General features: G+C 41.3%; 1 protein-coding gene and 2 long non-coding RNA genes across 3 annotated transcripts in view; 1 reads left to right on the plus strand and 2 right to left on the minus strand.

Moving 5' to 3' along the window:
• LOC310660400 (von Willebrand factor D and EGF domain-containing protein-like) overlaps positions 1-20173 on the plus strand; it is a 204295-nt gene extending 184122 nt beyond the window's left edge. The window contains exons 29-30 of the mRNA XM_083405101.1: positions 11608-11705; positions 17615-20173. Of these exons, the coding sequence (XP_083261227.1) occupies positions 11608-11705; positions 17615-17629 (113 nt within the window). The 3' untranslated portion in view covers positions 17630-20173. The remainder of the gene's footprint in view (positions 1-11607; positions 11706-17614) is intronic.
• Positions 1-26469, minus strand: part of LOC310665022 — a 372424-nt gene that overhangs the window by 260896 nt on the left and 85059 nt on the right. The gene's annotated exons all lie outside the window — the stretch shown is intronic.
• On the minus strand, positions 8255-12955 carry LOC310665368. The gene is made up of 3 exons (XR_014505435.1): positions 12878-12955; positions 11591-11692; positions 8255-8691 (listed from the first exon to the last, which is right to left on the minus strand). It is a non-coding gene; the product is annotated as an uncharacterized lncRNA (long non-coding RNA).

The following is a 26469-nucleotide window of genomic DNA, read 5'->3' on the forward strand; positions in this document are numbered from 1 at the left end:
TTATAAATCATTTCTATTTAAGATTAAACAAGATGTTTTAAGATTCTCTTTTATTGTTTTTATTTATTCACTTACAGTAATAAATAAAAGTAATCCTACTTTTCTGTATCCAAAGACAAAGCAAAACACAGATTAAAATCAATAAAATAATCATTTTACTTATGGAAGCAGAACCTCACAAGAAGAAGAAGAAGAGTTTGGATTTGATATCCTGCCTTTCACTCCCTTTAAGGAGTCTCAAAGCGGCTAACATTCTCCTTTCCCTTCCTCCCCCACAACAAACACTCTGTGAGGTGAGTGGGGCTGAGAGACTTCAAAGAAGTGTGACTAGCCCAAGGTCACCCAGCAGCTGCATGTGGAGGAGCGGAGACGTGAACCCGGTTCCCCAGATTACGAGACTCCCACTCTTAACCACTACACCACACTGGCTCTCAACAGAGCAGTATGCTAGCAGTACAAAGTATCAGGTTAAGAGGTAAATGCAGAGATGAAGCAATCAGAGGCTTTCTGAAAGAGCCAAGTTTTTGCCAAATATCTAAAAGGATAAAAGTGCTGGATTCTGATGCCCCTCTTTAGAAGGTTTCCCACAGAGTGGGCACCAAGATTTCCTAATATATGTCTACTAAGCTTCTTATGGTAAAGGCCTCAAATGTTGAATAAAGTGTCCATAGGGGGATACCTGAGAAAAAAGACTATCTAGTTGTTGAGATATTTAGCATCTACTCCATCACTTCTTAGCGCAACATTTACAAACCACACATGGTCCTATGGGCCACCAAGCCATGTGGACTGATTCAATGGGAGTTAAGGATTCCAGAACTTAAACCAGGAATTCCATGACCTAAGTATGGGATTCACTGTGGTGAGATGCTGAATGTGCAGTGTCTAGTAGGCTGTGTGTGAAATCAAGAGCCTTGGAGCCTTCTTCATGCATAGTGACCATTGGGAGTTGTATACACATCAGCTTCCGTAACTGGCAAGCAGTATGAAGTATCTAGGTTTGCCAGGCTGGTATTCATCTTGGAAGCCTGGCCTTTGAGGCTTGCCTAGATAAGTGTTCAGATTATGGAGGTGGACGTGTGGGAGTTCTTCATTTAATCCACTGATTCTTTCCAATGTCAGGTTAAGACCCTCCTCTTCTAAAATCAACAGCTACATCTTCCACTTGCTGCAGTTCACAGTTCATTTTCCAATTTCCAAAGAGGCTTTTTTTTTTTAATGAAAGGGGTTTGGCACAGTGGTGGCTGACCTGACTTGACACTGCCATGGCTGTGTTGCCAGTAATGATTCCATTCCCTTTGGACTGGCAAATATCAGCACAGGGGTCCTCATTCGATATGCAGCTGCTGAGGGCACTCATTCGCCGTGTCTGACACTGCAAACTGCTGTGTTTGGAAACATCCTAGGAATTAATTAGAAAAATGAATGAAGCTGAAATAATGGGGAAATCCTCTTTACTGACCTCCCTGTCATTTATGCTGGTTATCATCTGTTCTAATATAATATTATTGAACACACACTAGCTTTCTCATTTGCCCTTCAGGAACAGTTTCCTTCCATTCGCATGTCAAATCACCAGCTTCATAATTTTATGAACCTTTTGCTGCCTCTATCACTTTTATACTCTTGCTTCCAGATTTTCTATTCCATTTATACAAGGAAGGTAACATTCTCAACAAAGGTTGTCATTTGCATGAAAATTACTGCTCTGTTCTTTTTAGCACACAGGGAAACTTTTTTTATATAGTATGGTGCATTTATTGATTATAATTTCAGCACAAACTTGGCTTATTAAACAGCACTCCTTGCCAAGACGATAGAGGATAATGCCTGTGTCATTGTTAGTGTTTAGTGGTTTGATGTTCCTTGTAAATGCATTTATGAAATATTCATTTAAACCCCAGCTATGTTATTATCTTCTGATTTCCATTCCAATTTTCTTCTGAAATGTTTTAACTCTCCCTGCAATAATACGTGGGGTAGAATGGGAGTGTGTTCTACTTGAGTACTGAATTATTATTTTTTTGCTAGTTATTCTTCCCTTTAACATACTGTGCCCCATTAGCTCATTTAATTTCCTCACCTCATGTGCAAGATAGTTCTTGGATATAATGTAATGCCTATTGTTTTATTACATATTCTAGGCAGTGGAGTTTCTCCTGGTCTGTTTTTGTGCATCCAGTGTCTTACATCTCAGAATTCTATTACATTACTTCTGTAATACGATAAACAGCTCCGCTCCCTGTAAGCATATAATTCTATACAACCAGGTTGACATATTCCATCTGGCATAGAGCTTCTGTATCCCTTAGAACTCTTAAATGGACTGGTGATTTATTTTCCCTGTTATTACATCACTGCAGTGGTCCAAGTTGCACCTGTGGTCTTCTGCCTTTCTCTGAGCTCTTAAGAAACAGAAGGCTTATCACAGGTGCAAGGTATCCATCTGTGTACAAACCAGCACATTCTAATCAGAGCTCAAGAAATGCTGTATGAGACCAAACGTTTATGTAGTCTATCATTCTGGGTATAAGAGTAACCAGCCATATGCTGCTGGAAAATGTACAAGTTCAGGTGTAGTGGGGAAAGGCTTTCTTATCTCTGTGTGAACAAAAATTCTTTTTTTAGCAGCAGTCTTTTATACCGCTGATGTTCATAAACATTACTAATCTTTTAAAAAAACAAAAACGTGTGCAGTAGCCTAATGACTAGGAATCAGCTGTCTATGGAGTTAGTTCCATACACCAAAGGCAGTTTGAGACTTGCATTTTTCAGGTAGAAACTTATGCTGCACGACAAAGCCTCTCCTCCTCCCGGGAGGGAGGGGTTGTGATCTGGAGCCCTTCCCCCACTTCGCAGGGGGTGTTCCTGTTGGGATTCACGATACTGAGTAAGTCTGCAGGCTTCAACAGGATGATGCAATACTCTGTAAAGTGCTGGGTCAGAGTGACTCAGCAGGAATGGGGTTAATGTGATTGGCTATCACCTGTTTTAAAAGGAAAGCCTGTTTAACAGTGGGTGTGGTGGTTGTGCTGTGGTATGGTGGTGCTGTTGTGGAGAGTATTTGTTTGCCTTAAGAAGCAGGTACTCTGTATGGACTGTTTTTGTATATACCTGTATATAGCTCACATTAAAAAGACTGCACTGGAAAAACCTGGGACTCAGAGCGTTTCTGCTAAAAACGCCGCGAGGATTCGCGACAGGGTTATGGGCCCAGCACGCTTCCGCTGCGCAAGAGTACAGGTGGCAGTTATCTAGCCGTGGGTGCTGGAGGTGAGCTGCAGGGATGGAGCAGTCCAGAACTGGCGTCTTGCTGGAGAAGCTGACGGCCACGAACTACAGCATCTGGTCAGTCCGCATGCAACACTTCCTCAAGCGTGAGGGCCTGTGGAAGGTGGTGGAAACTACACCGCAGCCCCCTGAGGAGGATGAGGACGACGATGAAAAGCTGGCACTAGCAGAGGCCCAGCTAGAAAAGGATGAGAAAGCTTTGGCTACGATCATCCTTGGAGTGGACGACAGCCAGCTAGTCTACGTAGCTGATAAGGTGACAGCAAGTGAGGCGTGGAATGCGCTCAAGGCTGTCCATGTGCGAGAGACAGCTGGCTCACTGATAACATTGACCAGGAGACTGTACCGGTGTCGGAAGAAACCGGGGGACTCCCTGGTGAATCACCTAAAATTCCTAACAGGCTGTTTCCAGGAGCTAGCCTTAAGAGGGAGGCCTGTGGGGGAAGAGGACAAAGTCTTTATAGTCCTGAGTTCCCTTGATGACAGCTATGATATGCTGGTCAACTCCCTCGAGTCGGTAGAGACTGATAAGCTGACTCTGGAATACGTTACCGGACGCTTGTATGCAGAGGAGGACAGGCGTGCAGAGCGAAAGATGACCTCAGCCCAGCTGTTGGAGCATCCCAGAGGGAACAACAGCCGGGAAGAGCAGAGGTGTCGAGAGCCGGAGAAACAGCTAGGAGGAGCTGCTGCAGACCAGCCGGTGGTCAACAAAGTAAAAAGGTGTTTTTGCTGCAAGTCCAGTGGACATCTGCTGCGGGACTGCCCGAGAAAACAACAAAAACAGCAGAAGCACAGGAGGCAGCAGAGAGAGTCTACCGCTTGGGTGTCTGCAGATGGTCAAGAAAAAGAAGAGCTGTGGGTTCTGGACAGTGGAGCTTCTCAAACCTTTTGTAAAAGAAAAGGATTGCTAACTGATTCTAGGGCTTCAAACAAAAAACATGTAAGTCTTGCTACGGGCCAGAAAGCTAATGTGGTTTGTGAGGGGGAGGTTGTGTTCCCACAGCTGGGACACACATTCAGGAATGTGTTGTGTGTGCCTAGTTTGCAAAACAATCTCCTGAGTATTCCAGACTTGGCAAAAGCAGGCTTTGAAGTAAACTTTGTGGGAGATCGGTGCCAGATAAAGCAAAATGGGGCAGTGTTGGCAAATGCTAACCTTAGAACTAATATGTATGTACTGCAGTGTGAGTCTAAGGTTGCAAATGTGCAAAATGTCCCAACTCATGATATGTGTATTCATCTCCTGCACAGGCGTCTGGCTCATGCTAGCTATAAGGTGCTAAACAAAACATTGGAGTTGTGTGGGGGGATGAAAAACATTAAAAGTTGTGATAATTACTTAGACTGCAATATCTGCAAGGAGGTTAAAAGCAGGGCTTGCCCAGTAGCAAGAGCAAGCTAGAGAGAAACCAAAAAACCACTGGAGTTGATTCATGCTGATGTAACTGGTCCTTTTCCACCAAGTGTCTCCCATAACAAGTACTGTTTGATCCTAGTGGATGACTATTCTAGATTTGGCTGGGTCTATCCCTTAAAGCAAAAGTCTGACGTTGCCCAAACTTTGAAGTTCTGGGTAAGAAGGGTAGAAAGGCAACTTGGCGAAAAGGTGTGTTCTATTCAGACAGACAGGGGAGGAGAGTTTATGGCAAGCTCCCTAAGAAACTGGTTGCGTTCCCAAGGGATTAAACATAGACTTACCAATGTGGCAACGCCTCAGGAGAATGGAGTAGCAGAGCGTAGGGGAGGTGTCTTGCAGACACACATGAAAGCATTGTTAGCAGATGCAAATCTTCCAATTAAATACTGGGCTGAGAGTATTAAGACCGCGAATTATATTGGGAATCGCTTGTGGTCAAGGGTACTAGATGACATACCCTATAAAATTCTCTATAACAAAAGTCCCAGTTTGCAACATTTGAGAATCTTTGGGACAAAGGCGTGGGTTGACATACCTGTAAAGAACCGAAGAAAAGGTGGGAAAAGGGCACAACAGTTGCTATTTCTTGGGTATGAAAGTGGTACAAAAGCCTACAGGTTTGAAGATGATAAAAATCTTTTGAGTTATAGTCGATCAGCCAGCTTTAATGAGCAAAGAAATTGGCCCAAGATACATGCAAACCTGCTGCCAGAAAAAGTTTTACTGCCGAGCGTACCTGACAAGGCAGTTGAAACAAAGCTAAGAATTGGCAGCTCTCCCAGAGAAACTGAAAGGGAGGAGGTAAAGGTTGAGCATTTTTCTCCAGCTGCTAGCATGGAGCAGGGGAGAGAAGAAAGTGCAACAGGGACAGGAGGAGGTAAATCTCCAGAATCAATCCACCCCAAAAGCAGTCCTGAAGGTAGCCCAGGGGGTGAGATTAATGAACCAAGGAGGTCTGCAAGAAGTAATAAAGGTCAACCTCCAGACCGTTATGGGTTCCCAGCCACCATAAACCAGGTTTGTGTAACTGAGCCAGAAAACTTTGAAGAAGTACAAGAGTTACCTACTCTAGAGAAAGAGGCGTGGTTAAAGGCAATGCAGGCAGAGTATAACTCTCTGCTAAACAACAATGTGTTTGTACCTACAGAATTGCCTGAAGGTAAAAAGCCCATAAGCTGTAAGTGAGTTTTTAAAGTGAAAAAGCTGGCTGATGGTAGTTATCAGAGGAAAGCCAGGTTGGTGGCAAGGGGCTTTACACAAAGAAAAATGATACATTATGATGAAGTGTTTGCCCCAACAGCAAAGGCTTAAACAGTAAAATCAGTTTTAGCAATGGCAAGTCTGAGAGGGTTAAAAGTTAATCATTTTGATGTTGCCTCAGCATATTTAAATGCTCCTATTGACGCCGAGGTGTATTTACAGCAAATACCAGGTTATGAGCTGGGAAAAGACAGCATGGTGTTAAAGCTGCAAAGGGCACTATACGGTTTACACCAAAGTGCACGTCTATGGCATGAATGCATAGACACAACTTTGAAAAAGATGGGATTCAAACAAAGCCTGGCTGATTCCTGTTTATATTCAGCAATGGTGCAAGGAAGTGTTTGTTATTTACTTTTGTATGTTGATGATATCTGTCTAATAACAACTGCACAAAAGCAAGTGTCTTGGTTTATAAACAGCCTAGGTAACAAATACAAACTGAAGTATTTGGGAGAGATTCAGAATTACTTAGGAGTAGAGGTTCAGAGAAATGAAGAGGGTGTCTACTCTCTGAGTCAGAAGGGAAAAATCGAAAAGTTACTGAAGACATATGGAATGGAGAGGGCAAATGAGGTTGACACTCCCATAACTACCCAGTACAAAAATGAACCAGAAGGGCAAAAATGTGAGAATGCAACAGCGTTTCATTCTCTGTTGGGTTCTCTGTTATATTTAAGTTGTTGGACAAGACCCGACATAACATTGGCAGTGCACATGTTAAGCCAGAGAAGTGCAGACCCGGCTCAGAGAGATTGGGTAGCACTTAAAAGAATCCTAAGGTATCTGAAAGGCACAAAAGATTACAAACTGATGCTGGATACAGGATATGGTCAGCAAGTGTATGCATACGCTGATGCCAGCTGGGGGGACAGAGAAAATGGAAAGTCTACCACTGGCTATGCCATATATATTGGAAATGCCCTGGTTCAGTGGAAATCCCAGAAACAAACATTTGTTGCCACAAGTACTTGTGAAGCAGAGTACTCAGCCATAAGCGAATGTGTGTCACAAATAGAATGGTTTGCTTGTCTAACAAAAGAACTTGGAATACCTTCTAAAATGCCAATCACTGTGCTAAGTGACAACATGGCTGCACAACAGCTTGCTAACCAACAGAACTTTAAGAGCAAGAGTAAACATATAGCTATAAGATACGGAAATGTGAAAAATGCTTTGGAAAGAAATGTGTTAAAGGTACAGCACTGTAACACAAAATGTAATGTGGCGGATTTGTATACAAAATGTTTGGATGCTCCTAAATTTCGAGACTTAAGAGAATTATTAGGTCTCAAGCCTTTGACTTAAGGAGGAGTGTTGGGATTCACGATACTGAGTAAGTCTGCAGGCTTCAACAGGATGATGCAATACTCTGTAAAGTGCTGGGTCAGAGTGACTCAGCAGGAATGGGGTTAATGTGATTGGCTATCACCTGTTTTAAAAGGAAAGCCTGTTTAACAGTGGGTGTGGTGGTTGTGCTGTGGTATGGTGGTGCTGTTGTGGAGAGTATTTGTTTGCCTTAAGAAGCAGGTACTCTGTATGGACTGTTTTTGTATATACCTGTATATAGCTCACATTAAAAAGACTGCACTGGAAAAACCTGGGACTCAGAGCGTTTCTGCTAAAAACGCCGCGAGGATTCGCGACAGTTCCGGCCCCTGCTTGCCGTCATTGCTGCCGCGCCACGCTCCCCGGTCAGTCCGGGTTGACAGTGTTCATCTTTCAGATCATGGCAATGATATATGCCTGGCCGACATCATCAGAAGCCTTAGGGATTGGTTGCAGCTGTGAAAGTATTGGCGCTGAGCTTCTTTGGCTCGGGTGGTGCTTAGGCATTGGAATATGTTGTTGGTGTATGGAAGGGCAGGTTGTGGCCATCGCCTACCCCTTCACTTTATGGGTATTCAGTTAAAGGAATCCGGCGGTTGTGGATCCTGTCCGATGCCTTGCTGGTGGCTGGGGGCCATGGCACGACCCCCGGTGACATCAGGGGAGAGCTTACATTTGTATTTGCATCAACAGGCTCCCCCTACTGGTAGTTAACCCTTGTTAGACTCACCCCTCCCTGAGGGGGTGGAGTCAAGCTCTGCTGTTTATCCAATGCCTAAGCCAATACCTCTCACATGCTGCAATCAATAAAATTGTGTCCTTTTCTAGTCCTTTAACCTAATATACTGTGTCCTTGTGTCTTTCTTATCCCCAAGCCGGGGGGGGGGGGGAGTCCTTGAATCACAAATTGTCAGGGCTGAGAGGATGTTGAAAAGCTGTTTGTGATAGGGCACTAGGTTCAGCTGTCCAAGAAAGAAAGTAATGAAAGCTCCTACATGAGCTAAAGCAATTCTTTGGATTCCAGACAATGATCATCGCAAGATAGGTAGTGATAGCTAGCAGAATAGGATGGATATATGGATATACGGATAAGGATGATGCCATCTTGGCTAAGCAACTTACAAGGGTGTATACGTTTTTTCTCTGCCCTGCTCATTTGGATGAGAACTGCAAATACGCCTCAGTTCCGCACAACAATGGCTTGTGTGGTTGTTCCCTGGAAGGCTACCTCTGGTTCATGACACATTCTGGCAATGACCTTGAATTCCATTTTTCCTATTCCGTGGCACACAATGGTAGAAGTTGGTCACTTTTCAGCAACAGCGGTTGGTTCTGGTGGTACAGGTAGGGTATCTTTGCTCACCTGCCTTCTGAGGTATCACTGCCAATTCCTGAAAGGGAGGGGGAGGAGACATGGGGAATATAGCTCAAATTTAGTGCTCATTTCCATGTTCTTTGCTTCCAGAAAAAAGCCCACCTACAAATAACATAGAAATTATTGCTAAACTTGCACTGTATTTCCAGACATGGTTTTTACATTGTGTGAAGACTCAACTATCATGTGGAAATTAACAGCTAAAAAAGGTTGGGGAAAGGGAATAAACTGGTATGTGAATACAGACCCAGTAACAAATCTATAACTTTATTGTACGACACAATTTAAGAGAGAGAGACTGTATTTTGCTAGTGACTTCTGGTATCCTTGTCACACAGACAGGCAATTTAAATAACATTGTATCAAAACAACATTGGCTATAATCAGTATAAATTCGCTGCTAGGAAAGATTTTGTTGTTTAAAAAGAAATTACAGAAATTTCAGCTCCTGAGATCTAATTAAAATAATAACATGACATGTGTGTTCTTGGACTAGTGCCTTATGAATTGGCTGTTCTCTTTTTTCTCTGCCAAAACAATGTCATAGGAGCACACACTGCTAATTAGGAGAGGAGAAAACTGGCTTGAAATCAGCAGTCCTGTTGCCTTAACTTTTATGAAGGCGGGAAACATAGCTGGGTTTTAGCGGAATACCACTCAAACAGAAGCAGGGGTCAGTCACACAAGTGATATGATGCATAACTTTAATGAATTGATATATCTTTTAGATTCATAAAATAGCTTGCCAACATTAGAAAATAAATTATATGTCCAGACAAGCTTGAAATGGTGAACTATATTACTTATAAACACTTCATAATCCTGTTTATTTATTTTTACAAAGTGGTGATATTTCAAAAGGTTATTTATCACATTAGACTAGATGAACTAAAGCAAACTCATTTCATCCTGTATAGAAGGTGGATTGTATGCTGCAGTGCTCTTTCCTAATCATCTGTCTATAGAATTCAGGGGATTATGCAGATAGTTTACAGATTTGTGCCAGGGGTGTAACCCAATCTAATCCATATTTGCTTGTGATCTTCTATCCAAATATGGCCCATCAACCATTGGTTGTCATTTTCTTCTTGACAGAACGGGGAGTCTGCAATCTAGGTGGGTGTGATGCAGTAATTCTTGAGAGGTCATTCTAGGACTTTGGGCCTTCCTGCCTCATTGCTCTAATGCAGGCATGTCCAACTCCCAAGAGACTGTGATCTACTCCTGCTATAAAAAAAACTTGGCAGTGATCTACCTATTGGATTAACCAAAGTTGTTGAGCTTTTTGGGGGGAGCCAATGTAAGGGACAAGCATGATGAAAGGAACTGCACACAGCATGTTTAGCTCTGCTCCAAAGGTTCTGCTATTCCTTCTGCCCCCAACTGTTGTTTGCCCAGGGTTCTATATTGCCCAGGGAACTAAGTCTCTTTGGTGCAGGCATTGTGCTGCAGACATGGCAACAAGGTGGGTGGGAGGGGCAATGAAAGTTTGAAGACAGGACTAAATGCATGACCCTGCATCCCTCTTCAATGTGCTTGCCATCTATATGTGGTTATGATTTAGGAAAATGGAAGGGATTAAGCATTAGCCAGTGTATAATGAGTGGGGCACTCCTTTGTTCATCTCAACAGAAGGTGATTGCACACCTTGTTAGACCTTGCAGGCTAACATTTACAAGCAAAACTGAAACTTTTGAGCCAATGTGAGTGTGAAGGACCTTGACATGGAGGTGAGCTGGTGCTTTCTGGCAACATGGCAGGCCAATGAGGCACAGTGTTTAAGCCAGAAGAACCAAGGTGTTTCAGAGTCCCATTGAAAAAGTTCTGGAGAATGAAGTGCTTAATTTCCACTGATACTACTAATGGAATTTAGGTGAGCCCAGTTTTTCATGGATCACAGCTGCTGTAGTTGCAGGGGCATGGTTCAGATTTACAATATGGGGCCATTGTCATCATCTGCATAATCTATATTAATGGGTTTTGAAATTCCTCTTCCATTGTAAGGTAATGTATTATAAACAGAAGTCATTGTTAGTTCTTCAAGGTAGGTTATCTTAAAGTGTCTGTGTTATTTTGTTGGAACTGAAAAGGGCCCATTCACCAATGGAACTCAAACCCCATACTTACGTATTTATTAAAGAGGAGAAATTAGAGTGTTCTGCCTTTCTCTGTTAGTTCAAGATAATAGGCAAAGACAATGAGAAGCAAGCATGTAATGGCTTTGGAATGAAGAGCTCCCATTCACAGAAGTTATTGTTCTCTCTCCTTAATAAAAAGTTATTATAGGAGCAGAATCATTAGTCACTCAGACCTTGCTGCACAGTTGGCTAACTCATGCAGAGAACTGCTCGTGCAAGGAATCCTCTCACGTGAACAGTGCAATGTTAGAAGAGCAAATTGTAATGAGATTGCCCCTTCTTTTCAGTGAATGGTATTCTCATGTCATCAGAACAAGGGACTACAATCTTAGAGGGGTTCAGTTTTTTATCCTTACAATGCCCACTCAAACAGACCACTCTAAAGAGTTATGTACAGATTTAGTATGTTAATAGGTTTTTGGAGCGTCTTCACAAAACTCTTCCAGCCCATGGCAGCTGCTATTCTTGGATCAGGCTGCCTGACTCTGGGCTGGTGATATGAAAACCAACATCACTGGATGAACACAGCATGGATTGGCGGCTTTTACCATCCAGTTCCAACTGCCTGAAATTTGAAAGGTGCAATCAAGCCCCCAAATCTGATCCACACTGAGTTAGCATGTGGATGACTTCCGAGGGTTGAAAGAACTGTGAAATGGGGGGCGGAAGGCGGGAACCACTTCAAATCTGATGCAACTGAAGGAAATATGATGCAAAATCTGATGTAACTGAATAGTTTAATATAATTGCTGTTGTTTAAATAGAAATGATACTTACAAGTTGTTTTGTTGCAGCTCTTTGCGAGCCGAAATGCCAGTTTGGAGGGAGATGTGTCAAGCCAAATGTTTGTGCCTGTAGAAGTGGGCATGGTGGTTCAAACTGTGGAAAGAAGGTACAGTAGTACTTCTGTAATGTTGATCCCCTATTCATAACATGGGGAAAGAACTATTGCAGAATGAACAAAACATTTTGGATGGTATCCAGCATTGTAGTTCCATTAGCATGAGGATTTATGTGTGTGCAGTGGCACACACACCTCAGACTCCACAGATCTCCTGTGAAGGATCTGGGAAAACCCTGGAACAGATTTAGGGTGTGCACAGGGAAGGGAGGGGGGCATTCCACTGTTCATCCAGAAGTCTTTGCACTAGCCGAACTACTTCCCTGGATACTACCCTTCATGTTTCCCTACATGTTTTTCCTTCTTAATATTTTTTATTTTAACCAGTCAGGCTTTGTGTGCCTCTTTCAATAACATGAAATCTCCTGAATCAAGCTTGACTATACGTTCAGCATCAGGGCAGAGAATCATAGTGTTTTCTACTATGTTTGGATAATGTAGTACGATACACTATGACAGCCTTTTCACATTCAATATTCTGGAACTGAAGTCACATCTTTAAACTCAGAATTACAGTTATTGATGCATTTCATTGACAGTGACATTCTCCCAGGAAAATAAAACTTCTATATTGACATTGGCATGCAGCAGATGCAGATAAGATGAAGCAAGACTCATTGTAATTTTCAGACTGCACAAAAACTATTTAAACTGGTCAACTGTAGCCAGCGGGGAAAATATACCTTGCATTTTCTGAAGTGCTCTATTTTATATCCTATTTTGACACCCTAGATTTCAGTGAGATAAACTGAAGCGATTGATTGTCTGTGTGTGTTTAAATTCAAAAGTTTTTATATATAGTTTTTTTCATGGTACAGTGAGAACTGACCTTTCTGTTATATCAAAACCAAAATTATCAGGTTTGTTTTCAAAACCATTGCTATGATTGCAAATGTGCAGTATGAGATCTGTCAGTTCACAAATGAAGTGGAACTGTGCTGTACTTTGTATAAAATATCAAATCAAATGCTGAGTATCCATTTTTCCTATCAGTGAACCATTGCACAGTAAATAGAATTTGGAGAAGCTTTAGCAGAAGCTTTAGAATATGAGAAATGCCATGCTGCTGGGTCACTGCAGTGGTCACTAGCTCAGTTTATCTTGTCATCAACAGAAGTCAGTTCCAGAAAGAAGATTACTGCCCATTCCTAAGCACAGCTTACTTTGAACAAAGTCCAGCTGAATTTCAGTGAGATTATTTTCCTCGTAAGCATGTTCAGGATTGGCATCTAAAACGAAAAGTAAAAATAACAGCAGGTATTATAATCCACCTAAATCCTAATATTAATGCTAGTTTCTGACCACTTGGGATTTAGCAGTTTGTCACATACACAAAAACTCTGTGTTCAATGCCATGATCAGGCATTTTATTCCCAAATTCATCCAGCGTGAGAGGGGGCATTGGTGAAGCCACACTTTCAACATGGCTGTCTGCAAGGAGGGCCTTTTTGCTTACAAATGTATGTGTGAAAGCTTCCATCTGACCTGGAACCCTTGTATGTAACTATAATGTTCAAAGGCTTCCTCCCTGCAGACATTCACACTGTATCTGTAGATGCTAGAGTCTGGGGCTAATTGGTATAACACCAGTTCCCAGTTCATGTGTTGGATAAATTTGTGAGGAAACAAAATTCAGCACCTTGGTCATGCACTTTTGAGACAAGGAGCAAGTAGGTAACATATATCTTTGAATTGTTCAACACTTTCTAAATCCAGCTGCAATTAGATGCAATTTATATTCACCTTCGCATAGAAAGTACATTGAACTTGATGATTTCTCAGTAAACATGCTTAAGATCATGCTCCTAAAATGCTCTTTGAAAGCAATGGGACTTAAGTGATCAGCAACTTGTTCTTTGCTTTGATGACATTTAGTCATAACTAATTTTGGCTGTATTGGAGCCATTGTTTATACTGATCTTTCAATAATAGAATACTATTAGGTTCAAGAAAGACTACACAAATAGAGGTCTGTCTTTATGTTGTGTTATATTTTTCTTATAAGTCTCAGAAAAAAAAATCTAGATGTGATAGGAGAAGCAAGCAAGTTCTCTTTAAAGCAAGATTTTGACTGAGCTTCCGTGGAATTCTCCCTGGCTTCTGAAAAGCTTGATTTTTTGAAACACCCTTCAACCTGGGTCAGAAAGCAGAGCCAAAAGTCTAGACATGGGTGGGGAACCTGTGACCCTTTCATCAGTTGTTGTTGGACTACAACTCCTAAAACCATCAGCCATTGGCCAGCCAACCACATTTCTGATCTAATTTATCTCCTTTATGTACCAACCCTACCTAGTCAGCATCCTCTCAGAGCTTGATTTTAGTACTTTATTGTTTACTTTTCTTTTCTTTTCTCTTTCTCTCTCCTTCTCTTGATATCTTTTAGCAAGGGACATGGTCCCTTACAAAGTGAGTGTGAGGAATTTCATATTACTGAAGTCCCCACAGCCAATCCTTGTAATCAGGTTAGGGATGTGCCTAGCAGTGGAGCAGAAGAGCCCATGGAAAACACCAAGACTCTTCCCAACTCTCTCCCACTACCAAATGGCAGGGATAAAGCATAATCACAGCCTGCCTTCATCAAGGCCTTTCCTTCCAGACTGTAAACACAGCATGACAGTGGAGTGCCTGACAATAGTGCAGTCATGAGCTCTTGTCTCCTCTCTTAGCCTCCTTCCCTAAGGGGGAGAGTATTTAAATGACATGGGACAACGCGGTCTTGGTGCACACCCTGGGATGGTGGAGAGCCTAGCATGAGATTCAGCATGACACCATCTTAGTAGAGTATGTCAATTATCTCAATCCTCATAATGCCTGTCCACCACCAAAGGCAAGGTTTCTTTGTTTTTGTTTTTGTAGAGGAGAATGTGACCCTAAGAATATCTGTTTCTCTTCCCTCAATGAAGAGAGACTCACTGAGAATTTGGCTTGATTCAATTGCTTCATGTCATTAAGGAGGTAGAAAATGTGAAGCCTGACAGAGTAGAAAATATTTCATATACAACTGGTATATTCCTGCTTGTTGCTAATTGATGGCATGGAACAATTTCATATTCAGCTTGAGGGAGATATTTCCAGAAGCCTATCTGTGAGAGATAGTTAAGGAGTCATGGAGTTGTCCTAGCCTTCTGCTTTTGTTCAGTTTAAGTTGGTTGAAGTTAGTGCTGCTGCATTGGTATTGTTCATTCCTTTGCAGCTTTTGGATTGAATGGGGTACAGGTGTTCAACTCCTTCAATCTGGATTAGAAAAGCAGAGAGCCCCCACATTGGGAAATAGCCAATCTAGAGTTTTGGCCCTGACTTCTGTCCCAAGAGGGAGGAAATTTCCCAAAGGATTTATAATGGCCTCCAGAAAGCAGGGCTGAATGGGAATTTGTGGCAAGAAATGTTCTTTTTACACTGAATTGGCTGAAGGACAAGGGCATGTGTAATTGCATCTTGGCACCTAAGTGAATCCCTGTCCCTCTTCTCATTTTAGCCTAGAAAGGGAAAAGTAATCACTGGATAGACAGGTTAGAAGATTGACTTCCTTCGCCTGAAACAAACCTCTGGTTTCATTGTCCAGTTAGTAGCACTAAAACATACACACACACAAACACAGTGTTTAGGTCTCTGCCAAATACTGGCTAATAAACTACAGGAGACAGGGATGATGAAAAAAATTAGTTCACATTTTAATGAGAAGCTACCTAATTTGCACTCCCCAAAATTACATGTATGCTCTGGAATGCAACTATTCTTCAATGTTTTCACTTATCTGAAAATTGCAATGCAGTTCTCTAACTGAATAATGTATTTAGGAAAAGTGTGCATAAAAATGTATATATTAGTAAATATAAGACAAAAACGCAGTATGGCTTTTGAAATGTGTGCATTAGAGAAATGCACACTAATATGATGATGGTGTGTCAAACTGAGCCAAAGGCTAGAAAAATGAGAAGCTGAGAAATACCAAAATGGACATCTTCATCCATCCTAGAGAAAGAAGGATGGCTTGCTTCAGTTATTCATTTGTTAGGGCAGAAGTGTCATTTTTATTTTTAACATTTTATGTAAGTTTCATTTTTTTCACTCAAGAAAGAAGGGGAGGGTTCTATAAAACTCTTATTTCTTTGCTTTCCTTTGTCCCCCCCTTCACATTTTTCCATTTGACGAGATATAATCAATTTAATTACATATTACAGACATGACAATGTGTGGCAGTGGTACTAGGATATATGTTGGAGGATAAAGAATTTGTAATAGTATGCCAAACTGCAATAAGACAGTCCTTGCAAGATTCTGATAATTTAGCAATTTTGAGGTAAACATGAAGACAAATGCCCTTGCTAGCTTCTAAAAATCAAAACCGATAGAAAGACTTGCATGAAAGAAGAAGAAAACGTTAACAAGTGAAGAACATAGCTGTTTTGTGGGTAATAATACTGCTTTTGCAATCATTAGCAAAAAGTCAGATGGAATACAGAAATTTAATCAAACACAACTGATTTATGCAGTGTTTGTACCTGGAAGCTTTCTTGAAATTTGCAGCACTTTGCAGCTGAAGGTAGACATTCTACAAAGCCATGCATGAGCTTTTATGTTCTCTCACATTCTTCTCTAGAAAATGTATTGGGCCAAATCCAATGTAAAAGTTGCACTGGCGGCAGCAAGTCCAGTTTACTCACTAGATGGCCTTTGGCAAGCCTGTCTCCCTCCCTCCCTCCCTCCCTCGCTCCCTCTCCCTCTCCACATCAGCTCCTCCCATCTGCAATATAAAGGATAATAATATTGACTTATCCCACCTGGGGCTGGGGAACCTCTGTGCCCTCCCCGAGTTTTAGTTGGGCACCGACTCCCATTAGTCCCCATTCCATCATGGGACAGGATGATGGAATTGCAGTTAGACAACTTCCGGTGAATATCCCTGCTTTACAGAATTATTGTAAGAATTATAACTAGATAATGTATGTGTAGCATGTTGAATGCTTGAAAACCACATACAAACATTAAGTGATCTTTATGTTAAATATTTAATATGAATATTTAATATTCTTTATATTAAATCACAGGAAAACATTCTGCACCATCAAATATTATATATCCAGGTTTGATACCAAAATACTACACTTGATAGTATCAAATATGGAGTATATGTGTGTCATGTCAGATGCAGAGAGATCCAGCAGTCCTCTTCTCTTAGAGATGAATAATCCTCCGACTCTTTTGTCCTGCACATTTAGTGGATTTCTAGGTCTCTTGTAGTCCTGCAAGACAAATGCTCTTTCTGTCACCTAATATCATGTTTGGGGGACTGAGAAGATTTACTTCCACCCTTAAACTAAGATGCTTTTTACTGACAAACCTCCACAGCGTAGAAATGGGCTGAGCACATTCAAACTCATATAGGCAAGGTGTCAACAGTCTCACTGTGTCATATGGAAAATAGCAAATTGGTTTTGTAGACACTCCTGCTTTAGAGGAAAGAAATTTAATTCCAGCTTCAGAACTGTCAACCCCACTGCAAATAACAGAGTCAAAGCCAAACCATTTCAGCAATATAGTTATTTTCCTCTGTTGGAATGATGGAGGAGAAATCAGCCGTTGCTACATGATACCCTCGTGGGCGCGTGTTTTGGAAGCAGATCTGTCACATTGTTCCACAATAAAGACAGCCACTCCAGGTGAAATTATTGGACAATTATAACACTTGTTAGTTGCCTGCTTGGATCAAATTCTGAAATGTGGAGTAGTTGCAGTGTGGTCATAATTAAAGAGAAAAAAGGGGGGGTTAAGAAAAAACCAGACAGAAGCCATGCCATTACTACATTAGAATATTTCATACTTGTTTTGTGACAATGTGGGTGTAGGCCTGTTTGTCACCTAATCCCTTCAGTAGCTGAATCCTCATTTCTGTTTCACAGCTCCCCATAGGATGAAGAAAACAGCAGAAGGACAATGAAGACATTCATTTTGATGCTGAAATGCTAAGACTCCCTCCTTTCTTTTAGAGTTGGCAGACAATGCACTATAGAAACATAGCTAAATGTCTCCCTCCTGCCTCCACTCATGGCAAGCATTAAGTCATGTTGAGAAATTACTGATTCCAGAACATACTCGAACAGCTTTAGCTAGTTGCCTGTGTCACATTAGGTGACACTATTCTCAATCTCAATATATATATATATATATATATTGCAGCATAGTGCCAATACCTCAGTTACTCACTGACTGCAAGTGCCTATTTCAACTGTGACTTGCAGAGTGTTTTAGAAAGGCTGTCGCTTTCTAACTTTGAGTTCTATAGAGAAGCCAACATTGAGGATGTTGGGGTGTACCCTAATCCATTTTTCTTGTTCTTCTTGTTTGCTCTGGCCTGCATTGCACACCTCCTGAATTCCAGTTTTACCTGTAAAATTTCTACAATTAACTCCAGAACAAGAGCATGCACAAATTCTCTTCAGTTTTACAAAAGAAAGCAGGTGAGATTGAAGTGAGTAGGAGACACACATGTAGGCCCCATCTCCAGTATCCCCACATACACCAGTGGGGAGGGATGGGGAAGAAATTCAAATCACTTTGCATTTAAAACCGACCAAGTTCACATTTTCCAAAACAAAATGGGACCTGAAGCACAGGTACACTTAAAATTCACACTTATCTGAACTTTGCAATGCAGTTCTCCTACCAAACAATGTTTACAAAAATGTGTATTTTAGGAGAAAGTGTGCAAAAAGTGAAGCTTTTCATGAAAATAACATACAAAAATGCATTATATCGGGAAATTGCTTGCTAAAAAAATATGTACATTAAGTCAAAACTGCATATGGAAAGGTGTTTATTAGGAGAACTTTGCACTAAAATGCTGATGAATTCTCACAGAGAATTTTTGGTAAGGAAATCACAGATGGCTGTGGAGAACTGAATTTAAGATTTGACAAATGAGAAACTGAAATAATCAAAACTGACAGACTCTTCCATTCCCACCACTAAGGAATGTGGCTGGAATCCTCTCTGCAATTAAATTCTCTAAACTATCAGGGTTCCTCGATGATGGGAGCAGTCTAACCACATTTAACTGAATGTAGTTGGAATCTCCCTGCAGACCACGGATAAAAGGAAAGGGGTTGGGACTGTATAGTTTCCATTGCTCCCTGCAGAGTTTGAGTCCTCACACACTCTTAAGAATGCTTGAATATGGCTGCAGTTTATCTCTGCTCAGTTCCATCAGTTGCTTTTCCACACATAAAACATATATTATCAATATGCAGGTGTGCAATGATAAAGCACTACCAAAGAAGAGCAGTCTTTATTTGAGCATATGTATGCTTGCAACTCCCCCCCCCCCCTGCACTGTTTTACTGAGGCACAGGGATTGGTATATTTGTGGCTCCATTCAGGCATTTGCCTGAACCCACGCAGGCTTAAACCAAGGATGGTGATGGGATGTACCTGCTATTGCAGGGGGTTTGTAAGCACATTCCACTGAATGCCAAATACATTATGATCTAATAGACCTGCATGCTTGGGACATTGGAGTGAGTGGAGCCTGTGTGTACAGATTAAACCCATGTGAATTCAGGCAAACATCTAAACAGGACTTATGTGTATCTTTAACACACTAGAACAAGCACATCAGCCTTGCTTTTTTTGCTGTGTTTTATCAATGGCACACATGCACAGTAGCAATACCAAGGGAGAAAACATATATGAAGGAACTGAAAGCAGGGGCAAACTAAGTTCAACGTGGGCTCAATATAAATATAAAAAAACTCTTATTTAAAAACTAAAAAGAACCCCCACATTGTCTTGGACTGTTGACTTTCTTGCTTGGCATGGCATGGGTGCAGTGCTGGCCTGGTGGACCAATCTCCCCACTCTTCCTCCCTGCACTGTTCTGTGGGCTCTCCTAATCCCCTGAGTCAATTTTGGGAGGCACAGTGTGTGTGGGGGGGGTTGCGCTAGCAGAAGTCCTTGCATGGGCTTACACTAATGGGACCCATTAGTTGAATCCGGCCAATGTGTTTTGGGGCAGTCACAAATAGAACCATAATGTGTGAACAATGCTTTTCACGAGTAACCTCACAACAGCAGCTTCTATGGATGCAGCAGTGTGCTGTTTAATCACAAGTGATCTTTGGAACTGATGCCAAGATGCTGTGGCATTTTTGTGATAGGCTGGGTTGCTTCACACCAGCTGAGCAGACATTCCAACAGTGCTTTGGATCACAAGATACAGAATCTTTGCAGAAAATGCATGAGAATGTGTCCTTTTAATGCTAAGAAATTTATAATCATTAATGCAGATTATTTTCTACTTAAAGTGTTTCAGTTCCTGTAGCTGTTAAGTACATTTCTTTGCATATTGCCACCTGCCTTTTCAATATGAGAACAATGTTTGTTTTGTACTACTTTTGCAAAGACTAAAATGTTTTATGTAATTGTACTCTTTTCTTTGAATAAATATTATTTTTGTCCCTCAACTTGCCACCCCTCCCCAGTTCTTTCTTTGTTCTCTTCTATTTTCATGAATTATTGTCATCTCTACAAAATTGTGCAGAGGGAAATATGAAACACACAGAAACTCATGGCACCAGCATATTAGAGAATGTTATTCTAGATAAATCTGTGATGTGCACATAGAAATACAATTGTTATTCTAGCCTCACTGACCTCCCATCCATGCTACATGAAGAGAGGACCTTTTACCGAAGGAGAATTACACTTCTGTGGGTTGTCCAAAACTGGGAGATGGTGAGTTTGGAACTGAGTTTGAAACTTCAATTCAACGCTTCCAGGAAGGCACTAGAGCAGAAGGTTGGCAACAGATGAGTGTTGCAAGATTAAATTGATGGTAGCAATTATGTCTTTCTTCAACTACAGGGAGAATCAATAAAAAAAAGAAGCTATATTACCTTGCTTCCATTATGCCCATGATGGGCAGTGTTGATGAATAGGAAGTCCTTGCCAAGCTTGGATTTGGGACCTAAAGTAGATTTCATTCCCACAGTACATCTCACTAGTTAAGTTAATGTGCCTCATTGTTTGTATTTTAATATAGCAAAATTTAATCTCTGCTGGAGATGGGCTGGACAGAGAGGGATCATAAAGGAAAGATGGGAGAGACTGCCAAGGAACAGGCCAAACGTTGACTACCAAACTTATAGAAGCTTGTAATGTACTGATGGCACTGCACAAATTTGCCTTATCGTATTGCTCTTGGGAAGCTGTAGTTCACGCCACCACCTTTGGCAGAGAAAAAACTTGGAAAGTCAAGCACACACATTCACCTCTGCCAATAAAACACAAGGTTAAAGCAGGTTTTAGATCTTGATGTGGGATGGTAATTCCCCAAAGTGACTGGTAGAAGCAGTTAAGAGAAATCACCCAAACAGACAAAAGATACCAGCGGAATGCTGCGAGGTCTGATGGTCTGGTTACATAGCTCAGAGCAACCACTGAGCTATGTGTGAGTAGCATCAAAAAAACTTCAGTGTATGTGTCCACTGTGCAGAATCTGTGTTGCTTATGTACAGTGGTACCTCGGGTTACAGACTCTTCAGGTTACAGACTCCGCTAACCCAGAAATAGTACCTCGGGTTAAGAACTTTGCTTCAGGATGAGAACAGAAATCGTGCAGTGGTGGTGCAGCGGCAGCGGAAGGCCCCATTAGCTAAGGTGGTCCTTCAGGTTAAGAACAGTTTCAGGTTAAGAACGGACCTCCAGAACAAATTAAGTTCTTAACCCAAGGTACCACTTAACCCAAGGTACCACAGCCTGACTGTGCATATCGGTACACTTCCCTTTCTTCTTTAAGTAGAATATTACTATACTTCACTGTTCTTATCATATATCCTCACAACAACATTCTGTGGCAGTTGGAAATAACTACAGCTATGCCAATGTTTTCACTGAAAGCTTCAGAGGGGATGCTGTTCTGCAGTTGGGATACCACCACAGAAAATGCCTTATTGCATGCTATGCCACCAGTCTGTGCCTTGAGACCCCAGGTTCTGCTTCTCTTCTGTATAATAAAACCGGGGGGGGGGGGCTGATTTCCAGGAGAGAGGCAGCAGAGGAGACAAGATATTCTTTTCCCACCTACTGCTTTCTTTCCAGAATAGCCCTTGCTTCAAGCTGGTTTTGTAAGCTGCAATCCCGTACCTGTACTCTGGACAGAAACATGGGTTTGGGGTTCCAGTAGGGAACAGGGAGGCATGGGAGAAAAGTCGTTGGAAGGGGAAGGACTTGGTACCCTTTCCTATTACTGCCACTTCTCCCTTTAAAATAATTCCCCCTTCACTATGTTTCAGAGGGAAAGCAGATTTGAAGACATAAACTAGTGTTGGGATTTTCTTTTCTGTGCCAGGATTTCAAAGCTGAACATACGTAACCAAAGATTGTTGCTGGATTAAAAAAAAAACCAGCTTCACAGCTCTACACATCTAAGAAAGGACATATCTAGGCATATAGACTACATCTCAGTGTTGAGACTGTCAGCAGTGACATGTCTTTTGTACACTTATCATTATATTCCTCCTGCAGATGCCCTTTTGCTGTGAAAACCTCCTGCCCTCTTCTCCATTTGCTTATCATTTTCACCTCAGGTCTATTATATCCAGATTAGGCAGTAAGCAATTCTTTTAGCCTTTGGAGCTGTAAATAAGTGATACCTATGCTGAAAATATTTTATTTTACATCTCAGCAATACTTTACAGCAATTCCCAAAATAACGCAACAATATATAATATGCCTTAGATTTTTCTGATTTAGCTGTGTGAAAATGCTGAATTATTATTATCAGCTGGTGCCATTTTAATCTTGGTGAAGAATGGATCTAACTATCTTCATTGCTTATTCTATGTTGCCCATAAATTCAAAAGTCTGATGGTCCAACTATGTACAAACCTCTTTCTTCTTTAGATATAATAATGCTATGTTTTACTGTCCGTCTCATATACCCTCACAAAAGCCAAATGCAGTTGATCTTTACCCTCAATGAACTTCATGACAGAGTAACATTTTCAATGAGCATAGCTAGCTATAGTTTATTTTTCTTTAAAACCCCCACAAAAATATGTACAAGGATACCAGCTTTCCCTCAACTAATGTTTTATTTAAAACACCACATGTATATATTTGGAAGCCAATGCAAACCACACTACTATGAATATAAATTAACTCCTGAGACAGTGAGAACAGAGTAAATCATCAAGGAAAGAAGGAAATAGCGACAAAAGCACTGCATGGAGGTGTTAATAGAACATCTTGACTCCAAGGCAAGAGAACAAAAAGGGAACTAGGTGTGGCACAACTGCAACAAAATCAGCCATGGTCACTTGCCTTGTAGTACCTGAAAACAAAGACAGAGAGAGGGAGAAAGAAAGAGACTGCCCTTATTCTTCTCACCTTTGATATCATATATTCCAGAAGGTAAAGAACCAAACTATCCAAGAGTGTTTCTGAGAAATGCATAAAAGCCAACATTGGGGAGGGAAACAACTTCCATATTTCACATGAAAGTCATAAGAATGCAACCAAGCGAATGGAAATTTACATTAGAATAAATCATTGTTCATAATTGCCATGTAATTGAAGCCTTTCACAAATTCAGAATGTGCAATACAAAGGACATGTCCTCCCTGGAGAAAGAGCTAGGAATTCAAATCAAGCATCTGGATGTTGCAAAACTAAATGAACAATGCAACAAGGAAATGATCTATGGACACACTTGGAAAAGAAATCTCCCTTCTTATCTGCATTGGAAAGTATAACCTGGGAAGCAACAGTCCAGTCCAGAGAACTAATCTTGCTCTAACACCTGCAGTGGTAAGAAGGTTAATCCAGTCATCATGGCCATTCAGTATTTGGCTTCCTGCTTAAAACCTACTCCACTGGGTCCACTGAAAACTAAGCTGCAGGATAATATAATGAAAAGATAATAAATTTGGGCTTAATTCAAACAAGAGACCTACCAAACAGCTTCTGCCTCTTTGCCAGTTCCCCACCTGAATTTGCCAGGAAATTCGCTTATCTCAGAGCCAAACTAATGGATGTTTCTTTACTGAGGGCAGCTCAGCTCTGTTTAGCACAAAGAAGTGAACATCAGGGAAATGGTTGGTGGACTATTGCTTCCAAATGGACTACCACTCCCATTATCCTTGACCACCATGTTGGTAGCTGTCATTTACTGCTTTCTCCACAGCTAGTTTTATAACCTCCATGTCTTCTCTTACTTGCCTTTTCTCTAAGCTAAAAAGGCCCAGATGTTGTAGTAATTCTTTATTTGGTCTACCCCTTTGATCATTCTGATTGCCATTTTCTGAACCTCTTTCGCTTCTATAAGACACTTTCTCAGATGAGGTGACCATAACTGTACCTCGTATTCTAAGTGCAGTACAAAAAAATCAAGGCAGTCAAGTTTGCTGATGACCCCAAATTTCTCCAACTATGCACATTTTTGCATGCAAGTTTCCCTAATATAACATTTTTGCAAAGCAATTCTCACTGATATACCATATTTTTGTAAGTTCCTTTCACTAATATATGCATTTCTAGACACACTTTACCCTAGTAGATTCATTTTTGTGCATATTACTTGGCTGGATGCTGCAAAATTCAGAGTAGTGTGAATTTATGAAGGATGGCTGTGTTTCAGTTGCGCATTGTTTTGGAAAGTATGAATTAGGTAGATTCACCTTTCAATGTCAACTGAATTGAATTTCTTCCCCGTTCCTAGGAGTCAGAAACCTTTATCAATATACTGCAAATCAAAGATCATTAGATCATAATCTACCTTCCGCCAATCCTTGGCTTACACTAACTGACAAGCAGTTCATTGGCAGAGCACATGTTCTATGTGGCATTCAGTCCTTGGCATCTATTACTATTACTAATTTATTTTATTTAAAGCCTGTCTGTTTTCCTGAACCAGAGGTCAAGGCAGCTCACAAAAATTGAAACAAACACGAACAAAACACAGAAAACTAAAAAACAGATAAAATATCATTGTTACAAATTAATTAAGCAACAATAGAATTAAAATGATATAAAAACAAATATATTAAAATACGGGTAGTAAAAACAGCACTGTTAAAATCCCTTTCCTTAAATCCTGGAATAAAACAAAAGCTTGCAGGAATAAAACAGTCTTCACCTGCTGGTGATAGGATCCTGGAGTCTTCCCTACCCCTATTTAGAACTGCCAAGTATTCAATGCCAGGTACAGCATGTGACCTACCAATGATCTATGACCCTTGCCTACAAAAAAAGTACAGTCTCCCTTTCCCCTCACAAGAAGCAGTGGTGGAGGAAGCCGCTCGGGTGCCTGGGTCGGCACACCCAGGGGCGGGGCAAGCCACGGTGGGGGCGGGGCAAGCCACCCATAGGGGTGGGGCGCACTGCGGGGCCTCTGGAGTCTGCCTGCCTCCTCCCACTCAGCTGCCCTACAGCTGAGGGGGAGTTAGCGGGCGGACCGTTTGGAGCAGAGCGGAGCCTGCGGAAGCCCAAGCCACCATGTCGCTCCCAGGAGAGACGCGTGGCTCGGGCGCGCTGCAGCCAGGCCTCATGGTGAGTCCCACCCGGCAATTTGTCACCCCCCTCAGGGGTGACACCTGGGGCGGCCCGCCCCCACCGCACCCTCCTTCCTCCACCCCTGGCAATAAGAGTCCTACCAGAGGCTCGAACCCACAGCTGCACAAAGACCACATCATTCTCTCATCAGCTGAGAAGGCAACTAACCTTATTTCAGTATAGGCTGGTATTTCAGAAGAGTCCTGGTTTTACCACCCTCTGAATTGCTTTCTATTCGACATTTCTTTACCCAGCCAAGAAAAGAAACAATAACTATGAAATAATTAAGCTGCTGTTGCTACCATTTGAAGAGGAAGAAAGATTGTTATTGCTGTCACTACTTCAGCTGAAATATAAATACTTGAGAGGCATATGGATACCATAATGATGAGAGCTATTGATAAGTGGATACGGCTTTTTTGAAAACTGTGGCTATGAATTGAGAAGGCCTGTGGCACAGGATGATTAGTTACCCAGATAAACGCAGCATATGTTAAAGGATATGTTTTTGTTGGTTGTAAAGTAAGACAAAATGTCTGTATTTAAACAAGTAAAAAGCAGAGATAGCGGCTGGTACCATATATCTTACATACAACAGATAGAAAGAAAGAAAAACATTTCAATGATTTTTCTTTCTGGAAAAAGAACTGGTGGAGGGGGAGTGACTGGCAGGCAAGCAGAGAAAAATAAGCTAAAGGGGGGAAGATTCCCAAGGCCAGCTGCCATCACATTGGCAACCCACTTTATCAACATCATTGTGTGGTGGTGGTAGTGGTGATGATGTATATGATCTATGAAAGCATATGCCATGAATAAATTTCTGTTAGTGTTTCAGGTGCCACAAGATTGTTGATTGTTATTCCTGGAAGGGACCAACATATCTGGATGATAATACTAGTTGTAGCAGTAGTAGTCGTAAGAATAATAATAATGTTTTCAATAATAATAATAAGCACACACATAAGACGTCTTGCATAAAATCAACACAGTGCAAAGTAAGCTTAAAATGTAAAATAAAATTAACCCAAAAATGCTGATTAATTTTCATAAGGACCCTTTTTCTTTCTTTTTTTTTTTAAAAAAACCCAGAAGCTGATGTGGAAATGTGGAGAACTGAAAAATATTGGAAAAATAAGAAACTGAAATTCACAATTTTGTCTGTCCTGACTCAACATCTCACCTAAGGAGCCATTAACTTCCTTGCTTC

Source organism: Podarcis tiliguerta (genome assembly GCF_965153285.1).
Source record: "Podarcis tiliguerta genome assembly, chromosome: 1".
In the NCBI taxonomy this organism is placed as follows: Eukaryota; Metazoa; Chordata; class Lepidosauria; order Squamata; family Lacertidae; genus Podarcis; species Podarcis tiliguerta.